Source organism: Chelon labrosus, assembly GCF_963514085.1.
Source record: "Chelon labrosus genome assembly, chromosome: 15".
NCBI lineage: Eukaryota > Metazoa > Chordata > Actinopteri > Mugiliformes > Mugilidae > Chelon > Chelon labrosus.
In genome coordinates, this window is record NC_140348.1 from 11,568,905 (window position 1) to 11,593,395 (window position 24,491).

Genomic DNA, 24,491 nt, shown 5'->3' on the forward strand with positions numbered 1-24,491 from the left:
CTAGGAAGCCCCTCTTGAAACAGCAGCTAGGCCTGCTGATACAGAGGATGCTGGTGCTTGCAAGAAGAGGAAGAAGGGCCTGGGCAGCTTCTTCAGGGTCACCACAGACAACGCTGCAGGTACTCTTCCACAGAACCAAGCCATTGCTCTTGAGATCCAGTCTTACTTCCAGACGGAGACACTAGATCCTGAGGAGGACCTTCTGACGTGGTGGAGAGATACCCAAATGATGTACCCACGTCTTTCTGAAGTTCAAGACAAGTTTGTTTCAGTGAGTTCTGAGTATGATGGGCCAGGCCAGTCCTTCCAGCCTTAATCCATTACTGGATCAATTTACAGAATGCAATTTGTTGAGTATTGTTTACAAAAAACGATAGATTAAAAATGTGTCAGTGCACTAAACACAAGAAAGTTAATTTAAGTTGTCTTATTTGATTTTCTAGTATATTTATTTTATTCATTGAAAGTTTTATAGAAATTACAGAACAGCTGGATACATATTTATTTGTACATTATTTTCAATTTGAAGAACATTTTCTATTTTTTCATTTGAACATTTTGTGTAGTTTAAGAATTTTGAAAACTCTGAGTTACAATGAGTTTTTTTGCCGAAATGCCGAATAAATGCATTTTATTTTCAAACTCAAAAAGAATCGTTTGAAGAATCGTGATTTCAATCTTGACCAAAAAAATCGTGATTCTCATTTATTCCAAAATCGAGCAGCCCTAGTTGTATGTGTTAGAAAAAAAGACGGCACCCTTCGGTTGTGTATAGACTATAGAGACCTGAACACAAAGACTCACCCCAATCGCCAGCCTATCCCTCGGGTCCAAGACATCATGGATAGCTTGGGTGGTAATTCCTGGTTCTCCCTCCTGGACCAGGGAAAAGCTTACCACCAGGGATTTATGTCTGAAGAAAGTAGACCATTGACAGCTTTTGTTACTCCATGGGGTCTTTATGAATGCATTCACATTCCTTTCGGCCTCATGAACGCCCCTGCCGTGTTCCAACGTTGTTTGGAGGAATGTCTGGAAGGGCTCCGGGATAACATTTGCGTCCCTTACCTGGATGACATACTGGTTTTCAGTAAAACCTTTGACAGTCATGTGGACAATGTGCAACAAGTGCTGAGACGCCTCAGAGACTACGACATCAAGCTCAAACCAAGTAAGTGTGATCTTTTTAAACCTGAGGTCCGCTCTTTAGGGAGAATAGTCTCTGCAGAGGGCAGTAGAGTTGATCCGGCTGATTTTGAAGCTGTTAGGGCATTGAAAGATATCAGACCACAGACTGTAGGACAGCTCAGAAAAATGCTTGGTCTGCTTACCTACTACAGACAATATATCAAAAACTTCGCCAGGAAAGCCAGTTGTCTGTATGACCTGCTGAAAGCAGACCCAAGTGAGATCAGAGACAACACAACAAAAACAAAGAAAACAAAAATTATTCATGTTGTGCCATCAAACAAGCTAATCATATGGACTGACCAGCGCCAGCAGGCACTTGAGCAGCTGATTGACTGTTTGCTCCAACCACCAGTACTAGGTTTCCCCGATTTCACTCAGCCATTCATTGTACACACTGATGCTTCACACCAAGGCTTAGGGGCAGTGTTGTACCAAAGGCAAGGTGGCAAGATGAGAGTCATTGCCTATGGCTCCCGCACATTGACAGCAGCTGAGAAGAACTATCACTACCATGCAGACAAGCTAGAATTCCTAGCTTTAGGGCCTGTCCACACAGAAACGCAAAAACGCGGAAACGCAGAAGTTTTGCATCGTTTTGGCCGATCGTCCACACGTATCCTGTAAACGCATAGCCCTAAAAAAGATCGTTTTCGTGTGTGTGGACGTGGCCTTAAAATGGGCAATTACCGACAAGTTTCATGATTATCTGTACTATGCTCCAACCTTCACTGTGTATAGTGATAACAACCCACTCACCTACATCCTGTCCACTGCAAAACTGAACGCTACCACTTCTAGGTGGGTTGCAGAGTTGGCGGACTTTCACTTCACAGTAAAGTATAGTCCAGGGAGAGAGAACAGTGATGCAGATGGTTTATCAAGGATGCCGCTGGATGTGGAGTCACTGATGAGGGGATGTTCTGAGGAGCTGCCACCTGATGCCATTGCCGCCACGATCCAAGCTGTCGAGGTATGAGAAAAGCCCCTTGCAAATTTGCCGTTTTCATCTGTATCTATGTCAGTTTCAGTTGTAGATGAGACAGCCACTGCAGCAGTCAATCCCATACCAAAAGATCAGTTAAGAAAAGCACAAGAATCTGATCCGTCCATCTGATCCTGTGCTAGAATCCAAACAGTTGGGTTCCAAACCACCAGCTGGTGAGCTTAAGAAATTCAGCCCCAAGACAAAATGCCTGTTCAGGGAGTGGGACAGATTAACAACAGACAGGGATGGGATTCTGTACAGAACAACTGTAACCCGTAAGCAGTTAGTCCTACCAGAACAATATAAAGAAAAGGTACTGGAAGAACTGCACAATAACATGGGACACCAAGGAGCTGACCGCACGGTATCTCTAGTACGTGACCGCTTCTTTTGGCCCTACATGCATTCTAACATCGAACATTATGTGACTCAAGTCTGCACTTGTCTCAAGCAGAAAAAAACATGCCATGAAACGAGAGCCCCCCGACAAATATTGTGACAACACAGCCCTTTGAACTGATATGCATCGATTTTCTCCATCTCGACAGATGCAAAGGTGGATATGAATACATCCTTGTCATTGTGGATCATTTCACACGTTTTGTCCAAGCGTATCCCACCACATCAAAGTCAGGAAAAACTGCTGCTAACCTCATATTCAATGATTTTGCCCTGAAGTTTTGGTTCCCCTCCCGCATCCATCTAGCCTGACGAGCCAGACCCACATTAAATGTAGGGTCTGGGCACTCTCCATAGACAGGGCTCAACCGGAGGGGTGGGATGAACGGTTGTCTTTCAAACTCCCTCTCCACGCAATAGGATAGCGCTACAATCAATCAGAGCAACGAAGAAGGTGACGTAGTCAGAGCGACGGAAAAGAGAGTTCCTTTCTCAGAGAAAAGCTTAACTTCAAGTCTTTCAGAGTGGCAGCCAAAGCCGATTCGAAAGAAAGTTGTTCGCTAGCAGCAGCCATCGCTCTGGTAGTTCTAGCAGGATGGGGAATTCACGCGTAATTCACGGAACTTATGGTCGCAGGTCAGTCGTCATCATGTTAAGCCCGCCCACCGACTCGTGATTGGCCCGATCCATTTTGGATTTTTCGACATCTCAAGTCAACGGAGAGTAACTAGACTGCCCTGGGAAGCAAATGTAATTTGCTGCCTCTAGGGGCGCGTCTAGATTCTAGGCTAGCATCCATCATGACCAAGGGGGAGAATTCGAAAATCAGTTGTTTGCACAGCTAACGAACCTCAGTGGTATGGCTGGGTCCAGAACAACACTCTACCACCCGATGGGGAACGGTCAGGTAGAGCGTATGAACAGAACATTATTGCAGATGCTTAAGACACTGAGACACAGAAGTCAAATTGGAAGGAGTCTCTGAACAAGCTGGTGTACGCCTATAAAAACACTCGTTATTCACCATTTTACCTTCTGTGTGGGAGGTCACCTAGGCTTCCAGTTGATATGCTGGTTGGACTGTGTGCAGAGTCAGATACCAAAGACCAACGAGACTATGTGGAGAAATGGAAACAAGGTATGAAGGAAGCATACGCAACTGCCAATGAGAATGCTCAGAAAGCTGCTGAAAGGAGTAAAAAGTATTATGATGCAAAATTGAGGAGTTCAGCGCTACAGCCTGGTGAGCACGTCCTGATCAAAAACCTGACACCAAGAGGAGGACCAGGTAAACTCCGTAACTTTTGGGAAGAGACAGTTCATACAGTAGTGAGACAAATGGGGTCAGACCTGCCCATTTATGAAGTCAGACCAGAAAAGGGTAAGGGACGTTCAAGGATTCTGCACAGAAACTTGCTCATGTCCTGTGATCACTTACCTTTTGAGACACAACCAGAGGTAATTAGAGTTGGCAAAAGTAAACAGAAAAGGACACACCAGTTTGCATCACAGCCTCAAGAGTCTGATGAAGACAGCGAGGATGAGTATGACCTTCATTATGAAACACCTTAGGTCCCTGTGCTGACTACAGTAAATGAGGGACATGCTGAACAAGAGCGAGAGCGTGAAGACAGGCCCCAACCAGTAACTCGGCGAGTTGAAGTGGAAGTTCCTGTTGAAATGCCAACACTGCCTCTTGGACACACCTGTCAACAACCTACTTGATGAGGAGATGAACTTACCTGCTGGAGATGTGCCCGATGATCACTCACCAGATACCTCTTCTTCATCAACTGCTGCTGAACCTGAGGAGTTGACCTATCAGTTGCCACAAAGACAGAGACACCCGCCGAGACGCATCACCTACGATCAACTTGGTATTCCATCCTGCTACAGCATCCAGCCACCACCCCAGCTGTTACCTGTCTACCCTGCACCAGCAATGGTCCACTGGATGCCGCCTTTGCCAACATACTACCTGCAGCCACCCTGTATATATGGACTCCAACAGACGTGAGCCTACAGAGGTAACATTTTTGACTATAACCATGGACTGTTTACACAGACTGTTTCCATGGACAATTAACGGACTGCTATGGACTGTTTATACAGTTGCCAGTCAACAGACGTGGACTGTGAATGTGGATCATAGACTGTATTGGAACTGTGACCTTTGACCCTTTCTTTGTCAAGCATCAGCTTACAGTAGAGGATCTCCTGTGTTGAATTCATAAGACTGTTTAACGAAGAGAAATCTTTGAATGGTTTGATGTCGGGACAACATTTATTTTGCAGGGAAGAGTGTGACACATTAAAAGAATAACATTTCTGTCTAAGACAGAGAAGTAATTTCATGGGTGATAATATTAAAAATCTGTAGGATTAGAAGGTTAAAAAGGTAATAATAGTATTTAATGAGATTGATTAAAACGTCTAAAATAATCAAATTGGTTAAGATGGTTAAACTGTTAAGTGTTATTTTATAGTGTATACTTAATTGTTTCTCAATTGATCTGATTCCTAATCCATCTGTGATCAACACAGTAATCTTGCTTGAACGATCTGTGATCGATTGCTTTTGTCTCGTGCCCGCGTACCTGGGGAACTCGCGATATTTTCCTCATTCCAGTAAAAAGTCTTACTGAGGAAAGATTGCATCATTATTTCTCCCCTGTTTTCAGGTATGTTAGTAGTTATAAAACAGTGTGTATGTTATTAACTTGTTTGAAGTGCAGCAAGAATGCTTTAGAAACGTTTTCGTAAGCTCATATTAAGTTTACCCATTGTTAAAAGATGCTTTTGAGCGAGTCTCCACTTTATCGTAAAGATGTGGTTAGTGACCCTCCGTGTGCCTACTATTTGGTTCGTGTCGATGTGTACTTGATATGTTTTGTGTTTGTATAATATGCTTATGCACTTTGAGTTAGCTAACAGGAATTTTGCTGAGTAAGGAATATTTCATGGTTTTGTAGTGATAGCTAAAAACTAAATGAAATTATCATTTTCTTTCTGTAACACAAGTGTGCACATTCTGAGATAATTCCTGTAGATTGCCTCTTATTAATTTTGTATGTTTGCTGAATTCATTCCAGTAAAAAGTTAGCCTAGAATCTAGACGCGCCCCTAGCGGCAGCAAATTACATTTGCTTCCAGGGGCAGTCTAGTTACTCTCCGTTGACTTGAGATTTCGAAAAATCCAAGATGGACCAGGCCAATCACGAGTCGGTGGGCGGGCTTAACATGATGACGACTGACCTGCGACCATAAATTCCGTGAATTACGCGTGAATTCCCCATCCTGCTAGAACTACCAGAGCGATGGCTGCTGCTAGCGAACAACTTTCTTTCGAATCGGCTTTGGCTGCCACTCTGAAAGACTTGAAGTTAAGCTTTTCTCTGAGAAAAGAACAAGAAACTGCACTGAGGTCTTTCTTACAAAAGAAGGATGTATTTGGAGTTTTGCCAACCGGATACGGCAAAAGTTTGATCCACAGCTTAAAAATGATTAATGCAGGAGAAACTCAACCTGTAGGCGAACTCATAAAAAAAATTAAAAAAAACAGGATGCAACAAGAACTATTTAATATCTATTAGGATAAGTTTTTTTCCACAACACATGCAAGGAACTCTCTTTTCCGTCGCTCTGACTACGTCACCTTCGTTGCTCTGATTGGTTGTAGCGCTATCCTATTGCGTGGAGTGGGAGTTTGAAAGACAACCGTTTATCCCACCCCTCCGGTTGAGCCCTGTCTACGGAGAGTGCCCAGACCCTACATTTAATGTGGGTCTGGCTCGTCAGCCTAGTAAAAAGTCTTACTGAGGAAAGATTGCATCATTATTTCTCCCCTGTTTTCAGGGGCGCAACATCAGACGAAAAATCATTCTCACTGAAAGGGCCTTAAGGTGTAAAATGGACAAACTTCAAAAAGAACACCAAACAAGAGTGAATAAAATGAAAGAGGTCATCATTGCTTTAAAGGAGCTCATGGAGAATAATGATAATGTTTCACAGGTGCAAACTCAACTCAAAAGTTTGATGCAATTACATGAGCAGACAATTTCTCTGCGTGTGTCAGTGATGGAAAAGAGTAAACAAGTGTGGTTTGTAAACATTGATAAAAACAAGTACAGTTTGAACAAACTGAAATGAGTTTCAAACGTGCTAAAGCTCTGACACGACTGTGCTAACGTTAGTCGTCTGGTTGCCATGCTCAATATGTTTTATTTTATGGCGTTAAAATTATTTAACGTGTATAGGAAAGGATGGACAATTGTGTGGACCTCGGACATTTTGCTAAATCTCTCGAGCGTAGTTGATAGCTATGTAAAGCAGCCATTTCGCCCAGAAAGGACAAGCTTGGCTGTACAGATGGTTTTAAGGACTGACGCTGGCACTGTAAATGGGAACAAGATGACAAGCAGATGTGATTTCTTTATTACAAAGATAAAGGAACTTTGTTCTCTGTTATAATACACTGCACTTAAACATCTGCTGCAGCCCGGTGGAAAAAAAGATTTGGGATCCAGCTCATAGAACCGACCACCAAAGAAGAAAGATGTATGACTTGAAAAATTACATTTTTATTTAACGGCTCATTACAGAAACATCTGTGGCTTTGCCACTGTGCATTTAAAGGGAAACTACTGTTTTTTACAACCTGGACCTTATTTCTAGCATAAAATATCATCGTTTACTCACCAATATCACTTTTGTTTCATTTGCACTTGTTCAGGAGATAATTAGATCAGCATATATTCATATAGCAGGAGTGGTCAGGGCATCGAAACGCAGCCTCTAAATAACGCATTATCTGCAGCGAAACTCGTTGATTCTGCCAATATTTTGTCATGATACGCTAGTGCTATTGAGTCCGGAGTTACGTGTTAACGTCATCCGGGGTCTGTAGATTGACCTGCAGACCCCAGATGATGTCTTCTGACCTCTGAGCGGCGTGCGCACCCGCTACGGTCGGCTTGTTTACCAGTAATATGCTACTGCTATGGTTCATCCACAACCTCAGAGTCGGACAAATATTCAGCCATGTTGCAAAAAACTAGCAGTAGCAAATTACAGGTAAACAAGCCGACCGTCGCGGCAGATCATGTCTATATTGCGTCCGTCGGTCCATGACCAATTCTGGACGTCTACACGACGTGCAAACTATGTCCGCTATTTCGACGTCTAACGATGACCCCACTTAGACGTCAATATGCGGTTCAACATTTGATCGTCAGACGAGATAACTTTTTTGGAGGTCATATGGACGTCTAAGACAGGTGCAGGAAATGTAAATGTATTTTTTTTTTATTTAAGACAAATATCAAAATTGTTATCAACATGATTCATTAATATGAATTATTAATAATTTATATTCATTGTTGATTTGAGATTAAACATTTATTATTTATTTATTGAGTACATGATATTTCGTTATTAATGTTGGAAATTACACATGTTCTTTGTGATCTTGCTCAACCCAGGGGTCAAACAACTATCAAGTTAACAAAAATGTCAAATCAGCAGCAGAGGAGATTCACTTCAATCGATGCAAGATTAAAAATCAAAGAGAGAAAGTTTTTTTTTTTCAATTTCCCATTTTTTTCTGACATAGATCCAGATCCATCAGATCATTCTATTATTACCAATATTCATTGTACGTTTGATATAAATTTACAATAATGTTCCAAAGGCGTCTGAACAACAACAGTTTTATATCTTAATGGGGGTGTTATGAATAGGTTCAGATGTACAAACAAGCCAGCGTGTCGTGGGAAAAGAGCAAACACTCATATTAATAAAGCAATGTACTCTGGTCCTGTAGCCATATAAACTATACATCTGTAATTATAATGAGGACAATCCTGCTGTCACACCTGATTCAACAGGACATGCTACGTTGGATTTTCTCACCAGAAAAAGAATGTGGTGTGTTTTACAGTCCCGATTTTATCTTTAACAAACATTATTACAGTAATAATAACTGATAACACAAAGCAAAGGGTCACTAATAAAAAAAGTGGAACTTTTATTTAGTTATTGTACCGATAGCATACTGTTCTTTAGGTATTGCAACTACATTTATCCATCTTCTCTGTTCTATCAATTAATTGATCATGATTTGGGTTTTAGTATGTTCACGGTGCAACCAATCTGAAAACTGAAACCACTGAACAAATCTTTTTTTTTTTTTTTTTTGTCAATCCCTCTGTAGTACCTGAGTAATATCTACTTATCAGCTCTTATTGACGCCACTATTCATATAAAATATTTTATGTAAATATTAATATCATTATTTAGGTTTTTTAGGTTTTAGGTTTTTTATTATTGGCTATTGTCTAATATTACAGAAAAATTACCTAACAAACATTTTTTGATTATGATCATGTTTCAAAGTTATGTGCTAAGAAAGCACATTTTATGCCAGATGACAGTCATACTGTTCATCATTATTGGTAATAATCATTCATATATGATATGCTAACTGGCATGCTAGCATGCTGATATTAGCTTGACATGTTAGTACACTAACTTTGGCTAATCACAGATGTGGCTGAATGGGGATGGGAGTAGCTTGTAAGGTATTTGGTCACATAAACAAAAATACTGGATAAATAAAACTACAATGAATGATCCATTTATATAGATATACACTACTCACAATAAGTTAGGGATATTGTGAGAGACTCAGTGGATGTCATACATACGGTGTTTGTTTCACTTCAGAGATTTTTGGGATAGGGAGGCAATTGTATTGGGGTGATAGACACACCTCATTTTGTGTTTTCCACTTAATGGTCTCACTGTGTACAGTGTGACGTACATATTGGGGCCAATACCAAAAAATACTAAAAGACAACCCTTTTCAATGTGGCATCAATTTCAACATTCTGTGGGTATAAAAAGCTGGTATTGTCAGTAAGTCATTCCAAGTTCATCATTCAAACAGCCATGAACACACAACGTCACTTAACGGACGAGCAGCGCCACCTGGCCATAGCGCGCCTTCGGGTCGGTGGCAGGCAGTCAGATGTTGCTCGTGAACTTGGTGTGTCTCAAAGTGTCATCAGCAGACTTGCATCAAGACACAGAACTACTGGCAGAGTTTGTGACAGACCCAGGAGTGGAGCCCCACGAGTGACAGACCGCAACGATGACCAGTACCTAAGGACCTATGCACTCAGACATCGTTATGCAACTGCCACACAGCTGCAGGCCCGTTTACGAGATGTGAGAGGTACTAGGGTTTCCAGACAAACCATTCGCAACCGTCTCCACCGCTTTGGCTTGAATGCCAGACGACCGTTGCAGGTGATTCCACTGACACCAAGACACCAAGACACCGCCGTGAACGTTTGCAGTGGGCACAAGATCATGTGACCTGGACAGTGCAGCAGTGGTCTACCGTCCTGTTCACTGATGAGTGTCGGGTCACCTTGCACAGAAATGATGGTCGTCAGCGTTGCTGGAGAAGGCGAGGTGAGCGATATGCCGAGGTCAACATGGTCCCCAGGGTTCGCTTTGGTGGAGGAGGTGCAACAGTCTGGGCAGGCATCACCAGTCAGCGCAAAACAGATTTGGTTATTGTAGATGGCTCAGTCACTGCACATTCTTACCTCAGAGACATCATAGAACCCATCATCATCCCCCAATTCCGCCAGCACACCCCCAACTTTCTGTTCATGGATGATAATGCTCCACCACATCGTGCCAGAATTGTCACAGCTCGACTTCAGGAATTCGGAGTGCCTCATATGGTATGGCCAGCAATGTCCCCTGACCTGAACCCCATAGAGCACGTCTGGGACCAGCTGAAGCAGAGACTGGATGATCGTACACCACCCCCACGTGACCTGGCAGAACTGCGTGTAGTACTTGTGGAAGAGTGCAACGCATTGCCTCAGAACAACATCATGAGGCTAGTGAGGAGCATGAGACGTCGCTGTCAAGCTGTCATTGCAGCAAATGGTGGAAACACCCACTACTGACATTGCCCCCCCCCCCCCCCCCCCACCCCCCAATTAAGCTAGTGTGTGAGCAAACACCTTAAAAACACATCCTGAAACCAGAGGTGGACAGTCTTTGCATGTATTTTATGATAGTTAACCAAGTGTGTTTTTCTCATGCACACTGTGTAATCTGTCAATTTGGCATCCTGTGATATCAATACCTTTATGGGTGCTATTACAGCATCTCTATGTTGGCTGCTGAGTATATAAGCTGCCATGTTCAGCACCTACAGCAGGTTGGTAGGTGAACGAATTCACCATGTGGACTCTCTTGTTTCTTTGGAGTGTGCTCATCACACATGGGCCCCAAGGTACTGTACACTATCTTCTGTTGTAATGTAAAGTATCGTTTTTATATTTTGTCCTCATGTTAACATTTCTGTCTTCTTACCTGTTTGTCCCATCATCCTTTAGGTGCTGTTTCATATACCACAGGTACAAACATAATTGATATAATACTATTGCCTATTGGTTGCCTTAGCAGTGGCTGTGTGTTTCTTTCAGTTCGTTTTAGAAAGCAGTTTGAGACTAAATGGATCCATCAACTAAGCATATAAAAGTATAAAAGATTATTAGGATAACTAATGTCTGTATTTGATTTAAGGTATATGTAACTCAAGTGGCCATAAGTGTTGATACATACAGTATATCTCTATTTATGCTGCCTGTGTGTAGGCCTTAATATTCTTGCAAACACGAGTAATTTGTAAATAGAGATTAGCAATAACCTTGGTCTGACAGTTGTCTTCCACCTAAAAGTATCAATGCATGTGAGAAATTAAGAAACTTTTTGTCTAATGTCATTAATTATTTCTGAATTCTTAAAATTTCAGTTTTACTTCTGTTTTTTCTTCTTTTTGGAAGTGTACACATCCACGAATCTTTAAATGTTTGTTTGACAAATCATTTAAAGCAATAGCTCCGTTAAAAACACAAGTATGCAAAATCTTTAAATATTTGTTTGACCAAATCTGTTAAAGCAAAAATGATTTTAAAAAATTAGTTCTGTAACAAAGTCAGTGTGAAAAAGTAAAGCCCAGCCCTAAGGTCTTTACCACTGTTGATAAGTAGAGCAGGAGTGAAAACTGACAGTTTTTTTTCCTGTTTTCCTGATTTTTCTTTCAGCTTACCCATATCGAACAACCACAGGTAAGACCCTCAGTGTGGAAAAACAGCCTGCTGCAATTATAGTTCACTGCAATTACATCTACCATATATATGTGTGATTCTGTTGTAATGTAAAGTATCGTTTTTATATTTTGTCTTCATGTTAACATTTCTGTCTTCTTACCTGTTTGTCCCATCATCCTTTAGGTGCTGTTTCATATACCACAGGTACAAACATGATTGATATAATACTATTGCCTATTGGTTGCCTTAGCAGTGACTGTGTGTTGCCTTCAGTTCATTTTAGCAAGCAGTTTGAGACTAAATGGATCCATCAACTAAGCATACAAAAGTATAAAAGATTATTAGGATAACTAATGTCTGTATTTGATTTAAGGTATATGTAAGTCAAGTGGCCACAAGTGTTGATACATACAGTATATGTCTATTTATGCTGCCTGTGTGTAGGCCTAAATAATGTCATTAATTATTTCTGAATTCTTAAAATTTCAGTTTTACTTCTGTTTTTTCTTCTTCTTGGAAGTGTACACATCCACGAATCTTTAGATGTTTGTTTGACAAATCATTTAAAGCAATAGCTCCATTAAAAACACACGTATGTAAAATCTTTAAGATTTAAATATTTGTTTGACCAAATCTGTTGAAGCAAAAATGATTTTAAAAAATTAGTTCTGTCAGTGTAAAAAAGTAAAGCTCAGCCCTCAGGTCTTTACCACTGTTGACAAGTAGAGCAGGAGTGAAAACTGACAGTTTTATTTCTGTTTTCATGATTTTTCTTTCAGCTGCCCCGACAACAAGAACTACATGGCCCCATACAACCACAGGTATTTAAATATTTTTTTGACCAAGTCTATTGAAACAAAAATGATTTAAAAAAAATAGTTCTGCAATAAAGTCCATGTAAAAAAGTAAACTCCTCAGGTCTTTACCACTGTTGACAAGTAGACCAAGAGTGAAAACTGACAGTTTTACTTCTGTTTTCCTGATTTTTCTTTCAGTTGCGACAACGACAACACCGGCCACTACAACCACAGGTATTTAAATACTTGTTTGACCAAGTCTATTAAAGCAAAAATGATTTTAAAAAAATTTGTTCTGCAACAAATCAATGTATAAAAGTAAAGCTCAGCCCTCAGGTATTTATAACTGTAACAAGTAGAGCAGGAGTGAAAACTGACAGTTTTACTTCCTGTTTTCCTGATTTTTCTTTCAGCTGCCCCGACAGCAACACCACCCCCTATAACCACAGGTATTTAAATACTTTTTTGACCAAGTCTGTTAAAGCCAAAGTGATTTTAAAAAAAGTTGGTTCTGCAACAAATCAATGTATAAAAGTAAAGCTCAGCCCTCAGGTCTGTACCACTGTTGACAAGAAGAGCAGGAGTGAAACCTAACAGATTTAATTCTGTTGTCCTGATTTTTCTTTCAGCTTTCCCGTACACAAAAACACTTATTTAGAGCAGCAAATGTTTTAAAAAATAAATTTTGCAACAAAGTCCACGTAAAAAAGTAAACCCTTGAGGTATTTATAACTGTGACAAGTAGAGCAAGAGTGATAACTGATAGTTTTACTTCCGTTTTCCTGATTTTTCTTTCAGCTGCCCCGACAACAACAACTCCATGGCCCCCTACAACTACAAGTATTTAAATATTTGTTTGACCAAGTCTATTAAAGCAAAAATGACTTTAAAAAAAATAGTTCTGCAACAAAGTCCATGTAAAAAAGTAATGTTCAGCCGTCAGGTCTTTACCACTGTTGACAAGTAGAGCAGGAGTGAAAATGGACAGTTTTATTTCTGTTTTCCTGATTTTTCTTTCAGCTGCCGCGACAACAACAACTACATGGCCCCTTACAACCACAGGTATTTAAATATTTCTTTGACCAAGTCTATTGAAACAAAAATGATTTTTAAAAAATAGTTCTGCAATAAAGTCCATGTAAAAAAGTAAACTCCTCAGGTCTTTACCACTTTTGACAAGTAGACCAAGAGTGAAAACTGACAGTTTTACTTCTGTTTTCCTGATTTTTCTTTCAGTTGCGACAACAACAACACCGGCCACTACAACCACAGGTATTTAAATACTTGTTTGACCAAGTCTATTAAAGCAAAACTGATTTAAAAAAAATACTTTTGCAAAAAAGTCCATGTAAAAAAGTAAAGCTCAGCTCTCGGAACATTACCACATTTTACAAGTAGAGCAGGAGTGAAAACTGACAGTTTTACAGAGCAGGAGTGAAAACTGACAGTTTCTTGTGTTTTCCTGATTTTTCTTTCAGTTGCGACAACAACAACACCGGCCACTACAACCACAGGTATTTAAATACTTGTTTGACCAAGTCTATTAAAGCAAAACTGATTTAAAAAAAAATACTTTTGCAAAAAAGTCCATGTAAAAAAGTAAAGCTCAGCTCTCGGAACATTACCACATTTTACAAGTAGAGCAGGAGTGAAAACTGACAGTTTTACAGAGCAGGAGTGAAAACTGACAGTTTTACTTGTGTTTTCCTGATTTTTCTTTCAGTTGCGACAACAACAACACCGGCCACTACAACCACAGGTATTTAAATACTTGTTTGACCAAGTCTATTAAAGCAAAACTGATTTAAAAAAAAAATACTTTTGCAAAAAATTCCATGTAAAAAAGTAAAGCTCAGCTCTCGGAACATTACCACATTTTACAAGTAGAGCAGGAGTGAAAACTAACAGCTTTACAGAGCAGGAGTGAAAACTGACAGTTTTACTTCTGTTTTCCTGATTTTTCTTTCAGCTGCCCCGACAACAACACCGGCCACGACAACCACAGGTATTTAAATACTTGTTTGACCAAGTCTATTGAGGCAAAAATGATTTTAAAAAAGTTTGTTCTGCAACAAATCAATGTATGAAAGTAAAGCTCAGCCCTCAGGTATTTATAACTGTGACAAGTAGAGCAAGAGTGATAACTGATAGTTTTGCTTCCGTTTTCCTGATTTTTCTTTCAGCTGCCCCGACAACAACAACTCCATGGCCCCCTACAACTACAAGTATTTAAATATTTGTTTGACCAAGTCTATTAAAGCAAAAATGACTTTAAAAAAAATAGTTCTGCAACAAAGTCCATGTAAAAAAGTAATGTTCAGCCGTCAGGTCTTTACCACTGTTGACAAGTAGAGCAGGAGTGAAAACGAACAGTTTTATTTCTGTTTTCCTGATTTTTCTTTCAGCTGCCCCGACAACAACAATTACATGGCCCCTTACAACCACAGGTATTTAAATATTTCTTTGACCAAGTCTATTGAAACAAAAATGATTTTTAAAAAATAGTTCTGCAATAAAGTCCATGTAAAAAAGTAAACTCCTCAGGTCTTTACCACTTTTGACAAGTAGACCAAGAGTGAAAACTGACAATTTTACTTCTGTTTTCCTGATTTTTCTTTCAGTTGCGACAACAACAACACCGGCCACTACAACCACAGGTATTTAAATACTTGTTTGACCAAGTCGATTAAAGCAAAACTGATTTAAAAAAAATACTTTTGCAAAAAAGTCCATGTAAAAAAGTAAAGCTCAGCTCTCGGAACATTACCACATTTTACAAGTAGAGCAGGAGTGAAAACTGACAGTTTTACAGAGCAGGAGTGAAAACTGACAGTTTTACTTGTGTTTTCCTGATTTTTCTTTCAGTTGCGACAACAACAACTCCATGGCCCCCTACAACTACAAGTATTTAAATATTTGTTTGACCAAGTCTATTAAAGCAAAAATGACTTTAAAAATAATAGTTCTGCAACAAAGTCCATGTAAAAAAGTAAAGTTCAGTCTTCAGGTCTTTACCACTGTTGACAAGTAGAGCAGGAGTGAAAACTGACTGTTTTACTTCTGTTTTCCTGATTTTTCTTTCAGCTGCCCCGACAACAACAACTACATGGCCCCATACAACCATAGGTATTTAAATATTTTTTTGACCAAGTCTATTGAAACAAAAATGATTTTAAAAACATAGTTCTGCAATAAAGTCCATGTAAAAAAGTAAACTCCTCAGGTCTTTACCACTGTTGACAAGTAGACCAAGAGTGAAAACTGACAGTTTTACTTCTGTTTTCCTGATTTTTCTTTCAGTTGCGACAACGACAACACCGGCCACTACAACCACAGGTATTTAAATACTTGTTTGACCAAATCTATTAAAGCAACAATTATTTTAAAAAACCTTTGTTCTGCAACAAATCAATGTATGAAAGTAAAGCTCAGCCCTCAGGTATTTATAACTGTAACAAGTAGAGCAGGAGTGAAAACTGACAGTTTTAATTCTGTTTTCCTGATTTTCCTTTCAGCTGCAACAACAACAACATCGCCCCTTACAACCACAGGTATTTAAATACTTGTTTGACCAAGTCTGTTAAAGCCAAAGTGATTTTAAAAAAGTTGGTTCTGCAACAAATCAATGTATAAAAGTAAAGCTCAGCCCTCAGGTCTGTACCACTGTTGACAAGAAGAGCAGGAGTGAAAACTAACAGATTTACTTCTGTTGTCCTGATTTTTCTTTCAGCTTTCCCGTACACAAAAACACATATTTAAGTGCTTGTTTGACCAAGTCTATTAAAGCAGCAATTGTTTTAAAAAATAAGTTTTGAAACAAAGTCCACGTAAAAAAAGTAAACCCTTGAGGTACTTATCACTGTGACAAGTAGAGCAGGAGTGAAAACTGACAGTTTTACAGAGCGGGAGTGAAAACTGACAGTTTTACTTCTGTTTTCCTGATTTTCTTATCAGCTGCAACAACAACAACACCACCCCCTACAACCACAGGTATTTAAATACTTGTAGGACCAAGTCTGTTAAAGCCAAAGTGATTTTAAAAAAGTTGGTTCTGCAACAAATTAATGTATAAAAGTAAAGCTCAGCCCTCAGGTCTGTACCACTGTTGACAAGAAGAGCAGGAGTGAAAACTAACAGATTTACTTCTGTTGTCCTGATTTTTCTTTCAGCTTTCCCGTACTCAAAAACACATATTTAAGTGCTTGTTTGACCAAGTCTATTAAAGCAGCAATTGTTTTAAAAAATAAGTTTTGAAACAAAGTCCACGTAAAAAAAGTAAACCCTTAAGGTATTTATAACTGTGACTAGTAGAGCAGGAGTGAAAACTGACAGTTTTACAGAGCAGGAGTGATAACTTATAGTTTTACTTCCGTTTTCCTGATTTTTCTTTCAGCTGCCCCGACAACAACTACTCCATGGCCCCCTACAACTACAAGTATTTAAATATTTGTTTGACCAAGTCTATTAAAGCAAAAATGACTTTAAAAATAATAGTTCTGCAACAAAGTCCATGTAAAAAAGTAAAGTTCAGCCGTCAGGTCTTTACCACTGTTGACAAGTAGAGCAGGAGTGAAAACTGACTGTTTTACTTCTGTTTTCCTGATTTTTCTTTCAGCTGCCCCGACAACAACAACTACATGGCCCCCTACAACCACAGGTATTTAAATACTTGTTTGACCAAGTCTATTAAAGCAAAACTGATTTCAAAAAAGTTTGTTCTGCAACAAATCAATGTATGAAAGTAAAGTTCAGCCCTCAGGTATTTATAACTGTAACAAGTAGAGCAGGAGTGAAAACTGACAGTTTTACTTCTGTTGTCCAGATTTTTCTTTCAGCTTTCCCGTACGCAAAAACACTTATTTAAATGCTTGTTTGATCAAGTCTATTAAAGCAGCAATTGTTTTAAAAAATAAGTTTTGAAACAAAGTCCACGTAAAAAAGTAAACCCTTGAGATATTTATAACTGTGACAAGTAGAGCAAGAGCGATAACTGATAGTTTTACTTCCGTTTCCCTGATTTTTCTTTCAGCTGCCCCGACAACAACAACTCCATGGCCCCCTACAACTACAAGTATTTAAATATTTGTTTGACCAAGTCTATTAAAGCAAAAATGACTTTAAAAATAATAGTTCTGCAACAAAGTCCATGTAAAAAAGTAAAGTTCAGCCGTCAGGTCTTTACCACTGTTGACAAGTAGAGCAGGAGTGAAAACTGACTGTTTTACTTCTGTTTTCCTGATTTTTCTTTCAGCTGCCCCGACAACAACAACGACATGGCCCCATACAACCACAGGTATTTAAATATTTTTTTTGACCGAGTCTATTGAAAGAAAAATGATTTTAAAAAAATAGTTCTGCAATAAAGTCCATGTAAAAAAGTAAACTCCTCAGGTCTCACCACTGTTGACAAGTAGACCAAGAGTGAAAACTGACAGTTTTACTTCTGTTTTCCTGATTTTTCTTTCAGTTGCGACAACGACAACACCGGCCACTACAACCACAGGTATTTAAATACATGTTTGACCAAGTCTATTAAAGCAAAACTGATTTAAAAAAAATACTTTTGCAAAAAAGTCCATGTAAAAAAGTAAAGCTCAGTTCTCGGAACATTACCAAATTTTACAAGTAGAGCAGGAGTGAAAACTGACAGTTTTACAGAGCAGGAGTGAAAACTGACAGTTTTACTTCTGTTTTCCTGATTTTTCTTTCAGCTGCCCCGACAACAACTACATGGCCCACTACAACCACAAGTATTTAAATATTTGTTTGACCAAGTCTATTAAAGCAAAATTATTATTTTTTTAAAAAATAGTTCTGCAACAAAGTCCATGTAAAAAAGTAAAGTTCAGCCTTCAGGTCTTTACCAGTGTTGACAAGTAGAGCAGGAGTGAAAACTGACAGTTTTATTTCAGTTTTTCCTGATTTTTCTTTCAGCTGCCCCGACAACAACACTGCCCCCTACAACCACAGGTATTTAAATACTTGTTTGACCAAGTCTATAAAAGCATAAATTATTTTTTAAAAAATAGTTCTGCAACAAAGTCCATGTAAAAAAGTAAAGTTCAGCCGTCAGGTCTTTACCACTGTTGACAAGTAGAGCAGGAGGGAAAACTGACAGTTTTACTTCTGTTGTCCAGATTTTTCTTTCAGCTCTCCCGTACGCAAAAACACTTATTTAAATGCTTGTTTGATCAAGTCTATCAAAGCAGCAATTGTTTTAAAAAATAAGTTTTGAAACAAAGTCCACGGAAAAAAGTAAACCCTTGAGGTATTTATAACTGTGACAAGTAGAGCAAGAGTGATAACTGATAGTTTTACTTCCGTTTTCCCGATTTTTCTTTCAGCTGCCCCAACAACAACTCCATGGCCCCCTACAACTACAAGTATTTAAATATTTGTTTGACCAAGTCTATTAAAGCAAAAATGACTTTAAAAATAATAGTTCTGCAACAAAGTCCATGTAAAAAAGTAAAGTTCAGCCGTCAGGTCTTTACCACTGTTGACAAGTAGAGCAGGAGTGAAAACTGACTGTTTTACTTCTGTTTTCCTGATTTTTCTTTCAGCTGCCCCGACAACAACAACTACATGGCCCCATACAACCATAGGTATTTAAATATTTTGTTGACCAAGTCTATTGAAACAAAAATGATTTTAAAAACATAGTTCTGCAATAAAGTCCATGTAAAAAAGTAAACTCCTCAGGTCTTTACCACTGTTGACAAGTAGACCAAGAGTGAAAACTGACAGTTTTACTTCTGTTTTCCTGATTTTTCTTTCAGTTGCGACAACGACAACACCGGCCACTACAAACACAGGTATTTAAATACATGTTTGACCAAGTCTATTAAAGCAAAACTGATTTAAAAAAAATACTTTTGCAAAAAAGTCCATGTAAAAAAGTAAAGCTCAGCTCTCGGAACATCACCACATTTTACAAGTAGAGCAGGAGTGAAAACTGACAGTTTTACAGAGCAGGAGTGAAAACTGACAGTTTTACAAAGCAGGAGTGATAAGTGATAGTTTTACTTCCGTTTTCCTGATTTTTCTTTCAGCTGCCCCGACAACAACACTGCCCCCTACAACCACAGGTATTTAAATACTTGTTTGACCAAGTCTATTAAAGCATAAATTCTTTTTTAAAAAATAGTTCTGCAACAAAGTCCATGTAAAAAAGTAAAGTTCAGCCGTCAGGTCTTTACCACTGTTGACAAGTAGAGCAGGAGTGAAAACTGACTGTTTTACTTCTGTTTTCCTGATTTTTCGTTCAGCTGCCCCGACAACAACACTGCCCCCTACAACCACAGGTATTTAAATTCTTGTTTGACCAAGTCTATTAAAGCAAAACTGATTTTAAAAAAGTTTGTTCTGCAACAAATCAATGTATGAAAGTAAAGTTCAGCCCTCAGGTATTTATAACTGTAACAAGTAGAGCAGGAGTGAAAACTGACAGTTTTACTTCTGTTGTCCAGATTTTTCTTTCAGCTTTCCCGTACGCAAAAACACTTATTTAAATGCTTGTTTGATCAAGTCTATTAAAGCAGCAATTGTTTTAAAAAATAAGTTTCGAAAAAAAGTCCAAGGAAAAAAGTAAACCCTTGAGGTATTTATAACTGTGACAAGTAGAGCAAGAGTGATAACTGATAGTTTTACTTCCATTTTCCTGATTTTTCTTTCAGCTGCCCCGACAACAACAACTCCATGGCCCCCTACAACTACAAGTATTTAAATATTTGTTTGACCAAGTCTATAAAAGCAAAAATGACTTTAAAAATAATAGTTCTGCAACAAAGTCCATGTAAAAAAGTGAAGTTCAGTCTTCAGGTCTTCACCACTGTTGACAAGTAGAGCAGGAGTGAAAACTGACTGTTTTACTTCTGTTTTCCTGATTTTTCTTTCAGCTGCCCCGACAACAACAACTACATGGCCCCATACAACCATAGGTATTTAAATATTTTTTTGACCAAGTCTATTGAAACAAAAATGATTTTAAAAACATAGTTCTGCAATAAAGTCCATGTAAAAAAGTAAACTCCTCAGGTCTTTACCACTGTTGACAAGTAGACCAAGAGTGAAAACTGACAGTTTTACTTCTGTTTTCCTGATTTTTCTTTCAGTTGCGACAACGACAACACCGGCCACTACAACCACAGGTATTTAAATACTTGTTTGACCAAATCTATTAAAGCAACAATGATTTTAAAAAACCTTTGTTCTGCAACAAATCAATGTATGAAAGTAAAGCTCAGCCCTCAGGTATTTATAACTGTAACAAGTAGAGCAGGAGTGAAAACTGACAGTTTTAATTCTGTTTTCCTGATTTTCCTTTCAGCTGCAACAACAACAACATCGCCCCTTACAACCACAGGTATTTAAATACTTGTTTGACCAAGTCTGTTAAAGCCAAAGTGATTTTAAAAAAGTTGGTTCTGCAACAAATCAATGTATAAAAGTAAAGCTCAGCCCTCAGGTCTGTACCACTGTTGACAAGAAGAGCAGGAGTGAAAACTAACAGATTTACTTCTGTTGTCCTGATTTTTCTTTCAGCTTTCCCGTACACAAAAACACATATTTAAGTGCTTGTTTGACCAAGTCTATTAAAGCAGCAATTGTTTTAAAAAATAAGTTTTGAAACAAAGTCCACGTAAAAAAAGTAAACCCTTGAGGTACTTATCACTGTGACAAGTAGAGCAGGAGTGAAAACTGACAGTTTTACAGAGCGGGAGTGAAAACTGACAGTTTTACTTGTGTTTTCCTGATTTTCTTATCAGCTGCAACAACAACAACACCACCCCCTACAACCACAGGTATTTAAATACTTGTTTGACCAAGTCTGTTAAAGCCAAAGTGATTTTAAAAAAGTTGGTTCTGCAACAAATTAATGTATAAAAGTAAAGCTCAGCCCTCAGGTCTGTACCACTGTTGACAAGAAGAGCAGGAGTGAAAACTAACAGATTTACTTCTGTTGTCCTGATTTTTCTTTCAGCTTTCCCGTACTCAAAAACACATATTTAAGTGCTTGTTTGACCATGTCTATTAAAGCAGCAATTGTTTTAAAAAATAAGTTTTGAAACAAAGTCCACGTAAAAAAAGTAAACCCTTAAGGTATTTATAACTGTGACTAGTAGAGCAGGAGTGAAAACTGACAGTTTTACAGAGCAGGAGTGATAACTTATAGTTTTACTTCCGTTTTCCTGATTTTTCTTTCAGCTGCCCCGACAACAACTACTCCATGGCCCCCTACAACTACAAGTATTTAAATATTTGTTTGACCAAGTCTATTAAAGCAAAAATGACTTTAAAAATAATAGTTCTGCAACAAAGTCCATGTAAAAAAGTAAAGTTCAGCCGTCAGGTCTTTACCACTGTTGACAAGTAGAGCAGGAGTGAAAACTGACTGTTTTACTTCTGTTTTCCTGATTTTTCTTTCAGCTGCCCCGACAACAACAACTACATGGCCCCCTACAACCACAGGTATTTAAATACTTGTTTGACCAAGTCTATTAAAGCAAAACTGATTTCAAAAAAGTTTGTTCTGCAACAAATCAATGTATGAAAGTAAAGTTCAGCCCTCAGGTATTTATAACTGTAACAAGTAGAGCAGGAGTGAAAACTGACAGTTTTACTTCTGTTGTCCAGATTTTTCTTTCAGCTTTCCCGTACGCAAAAACACTTATTTAAATGCTTGTTTGATCAAGTCTATTAAAGCAGCAATTGTTTTAAAAAATAAGTTTTGAAACAAAGTCCACGTAAAAAAGTAAACCCTTGAGATATTTATAACTGTGACAAGTAGAGCAAGAGCGATAACTGATAGTTTTACTTCCGTTTCCCTGATTTTTCTTTCAGCTGCCCCGACAACAACAACTCCATGGCCCCCTACAACTACAAGTATTTAAATATTTTTTTTGACCGAGTCTATTGAAAGAAAAATGATTTTAAAAAAATAGTTCTGCAACAAAGTCCATGTAAAAAAGTAAACTCCTCAGGTCTTTACCACTGTTGACAAGTAGAGCAGGAGTGAAAACTGACTGTTTTACTTCTGTTTTCCTGATTTTTCTTTCAGTTGCGACAACGACAACACCGGCCACTACAACCACAGGTATTTAAATACATGTTTGACCAAGTCTATTAAAGCAAAACTGATTTAAAAAAAATACTTTTGCAAAAAAGTCCATGTAAAAAAGTAAAGCTCAGTTCTCGGAACATTACCAAATTTTACAAGTAGAGCAGGAGTGAAAACTGACAGTTTTACAGAGCAGGAGTGAAAACTGACAGTTTTACTTCTGTTTTCCTGATTTTTCTTTCAGCTGCCCCGACAACAACTACATGGCCCACTACAACTACAAGTATTTAAATATTTGTTTGACCAAGTCTATTAAAGCAAAATTATTATTTTTTTTAAAAATAGTTCTGCAACAAAGTCCATGTAAAAAAGTAAAGTTCAGCCTTCAGGTCTTTACCAGTGTTGACAAGTAGAGCAGGAGTGAAAACTGACAGTTTTATTTCAGTTTTTCCTGATTTTTCTTTCAGCTGCCCCGACAACAACACTGCCCCCTTCAACCACAGGTATTTAAATTCTTGTTTGACCAAGTCTATTACAGTTTTTCTCAGTTGCTAAAACACTAAAAATCCATTGGCTGAAGAAAGTTCTCAGTTGCTTGAACTCATTAAGCTAACTGTTCAGTCTGTTGTCAATACCTTAAACCATTTCACATGGTTTAGCAAAACTCTAAACACATTCTCATTCTTAAAACACATTCTGCACTCTAATGCACATGTCATCCATACTGGCAAACACAAGTGGCAACAATTACATATAAAGAGAGCAGAAATGTCATTGATTGAACACAGTCAGTCAAAATTGATTTCACTTGTTTCAAATGATGTGACAACCAATATAAGCCAGTTCAGAGAGCAAACAGGTTGTTGAAGGTGGGAATGAGAAAGTGTGAGAATGGACAGAAGAATTTATGTGAGAGGACGAGGACGAGTGCATATGCGAGGTGGGGGACGAGGAGAAAGAGGAGGAGGGCAAGAAAGAGAAAGAGGAGGACGAAGAGGAAGAGGAAGACAAAGAGTGGAAATATCCGATGAAATTCGAGCAACAATCATAGACCATGTTGTTGGCTGTATATGGTACAATAAACAAATTGTATGGCTCTGAACATTGTGCTTTCCATTTGTTTTCAGTACTGACTGCTCAATAGATTTCGACTGGTTACAGGTTCATATCATCAAAGAACAAGAATTACAGTATCACAGAGATAAAGTTTTTGAGATGCAGGGTACAGCACTGTAAAAATAAGGGTACAAGAAGGAGGAAGAACAAAAAAAATGCAAAGAGCAAAACAGTAATTTCTGATCAGTTTTGAGCTTTTTGTATAATGACAGAAACATATGAAATTTGTTTTGAGATTAAAAATGTACTTCTCCCTGAGAACTATATGTTTTGAACAATGTGTTTTCTATTTTTTGGTGTATTGTTTACTGACTGCTTGATAGTGTATGTAATTTTGAGCAATTTGTTTATTACTTGAGAGCAGTGTTTGATTTTGAGCACAGGTAAAACTGTTTTGAGGCGAAAGTTTCATTTTGGGCACACGTAAAACTGTTTTGAGGCGAAAGTTTCATTTTGGGCACACGTAAAACTGTTTTGAGGCGAAAGTTTCATTTTGGGCACACGTAAAACTGTTTTGAGGCGAAAGTTTGATTTTGCAAGAGGAGTCAGAGGTTTTGTAAATCATGCTTGAAGCTGAGGTTTTGTGTTTAAGGTTTTGAGAAAATGGAGCAAGGTTTCAGAAATTGTGTTTTAGCAATTGAGAAAAACTGTAAAGCAAAACTGATTTTAAAAAAGTTTGTTCTACAACAAATCAATGTATGAAAGTAAAGTTCAGCCCTCAGGTATTTATAACTGTAACAAGTAGAGCAGGAGTGAAAACAGACAGTTTTACTTCTGTTGTCCAGATTTTTCTTTCAGCTCTCCCG

The 24,491-nt window shown here is 38.4% G+C and overlaps 1 protein-coding gene across 1 annotated transcript in view; it reads left to right on the plus strand.

Moving 5' to 3' along the window:
- Positions 1-990: 990 nt before the first annotated feature.
- LOC311499921 (zonadhesin-like) overlaps positions 991-24,491 on the plus strand; it is a gene marked incomplete at both ends in the record, with an annotated part of 147,380 nt that continues 123,879 nt past the window's right edge. The window contains 7 exons of the mRNA XM_084561061.1: positions 991-1,171; positions 3,666-3,863; positions 4,351-4,588; positions 11,707-11,730; positions 12,492-12,533; positions 12,923-12,958; positions 14,915-14,956. Coding sequence (XP_084417187.1) covers positions 991-1,171; positions 3,666-3,863; positions 4,351-4,588; positions 11,707-11,730; positions 12,492-12,533; positions 12,923-12,958; positions 14,915-14,956 — 761 coding nt within the window. The remainder of the gene's footprint in view (positions 1,172-3,665; positions 3,864-4,350; positions 4,589-11,706; positions 11,731-12,491; positions 12,534-12,922; positions 12,959-14,914; positions 14,957-24,491) is intronic.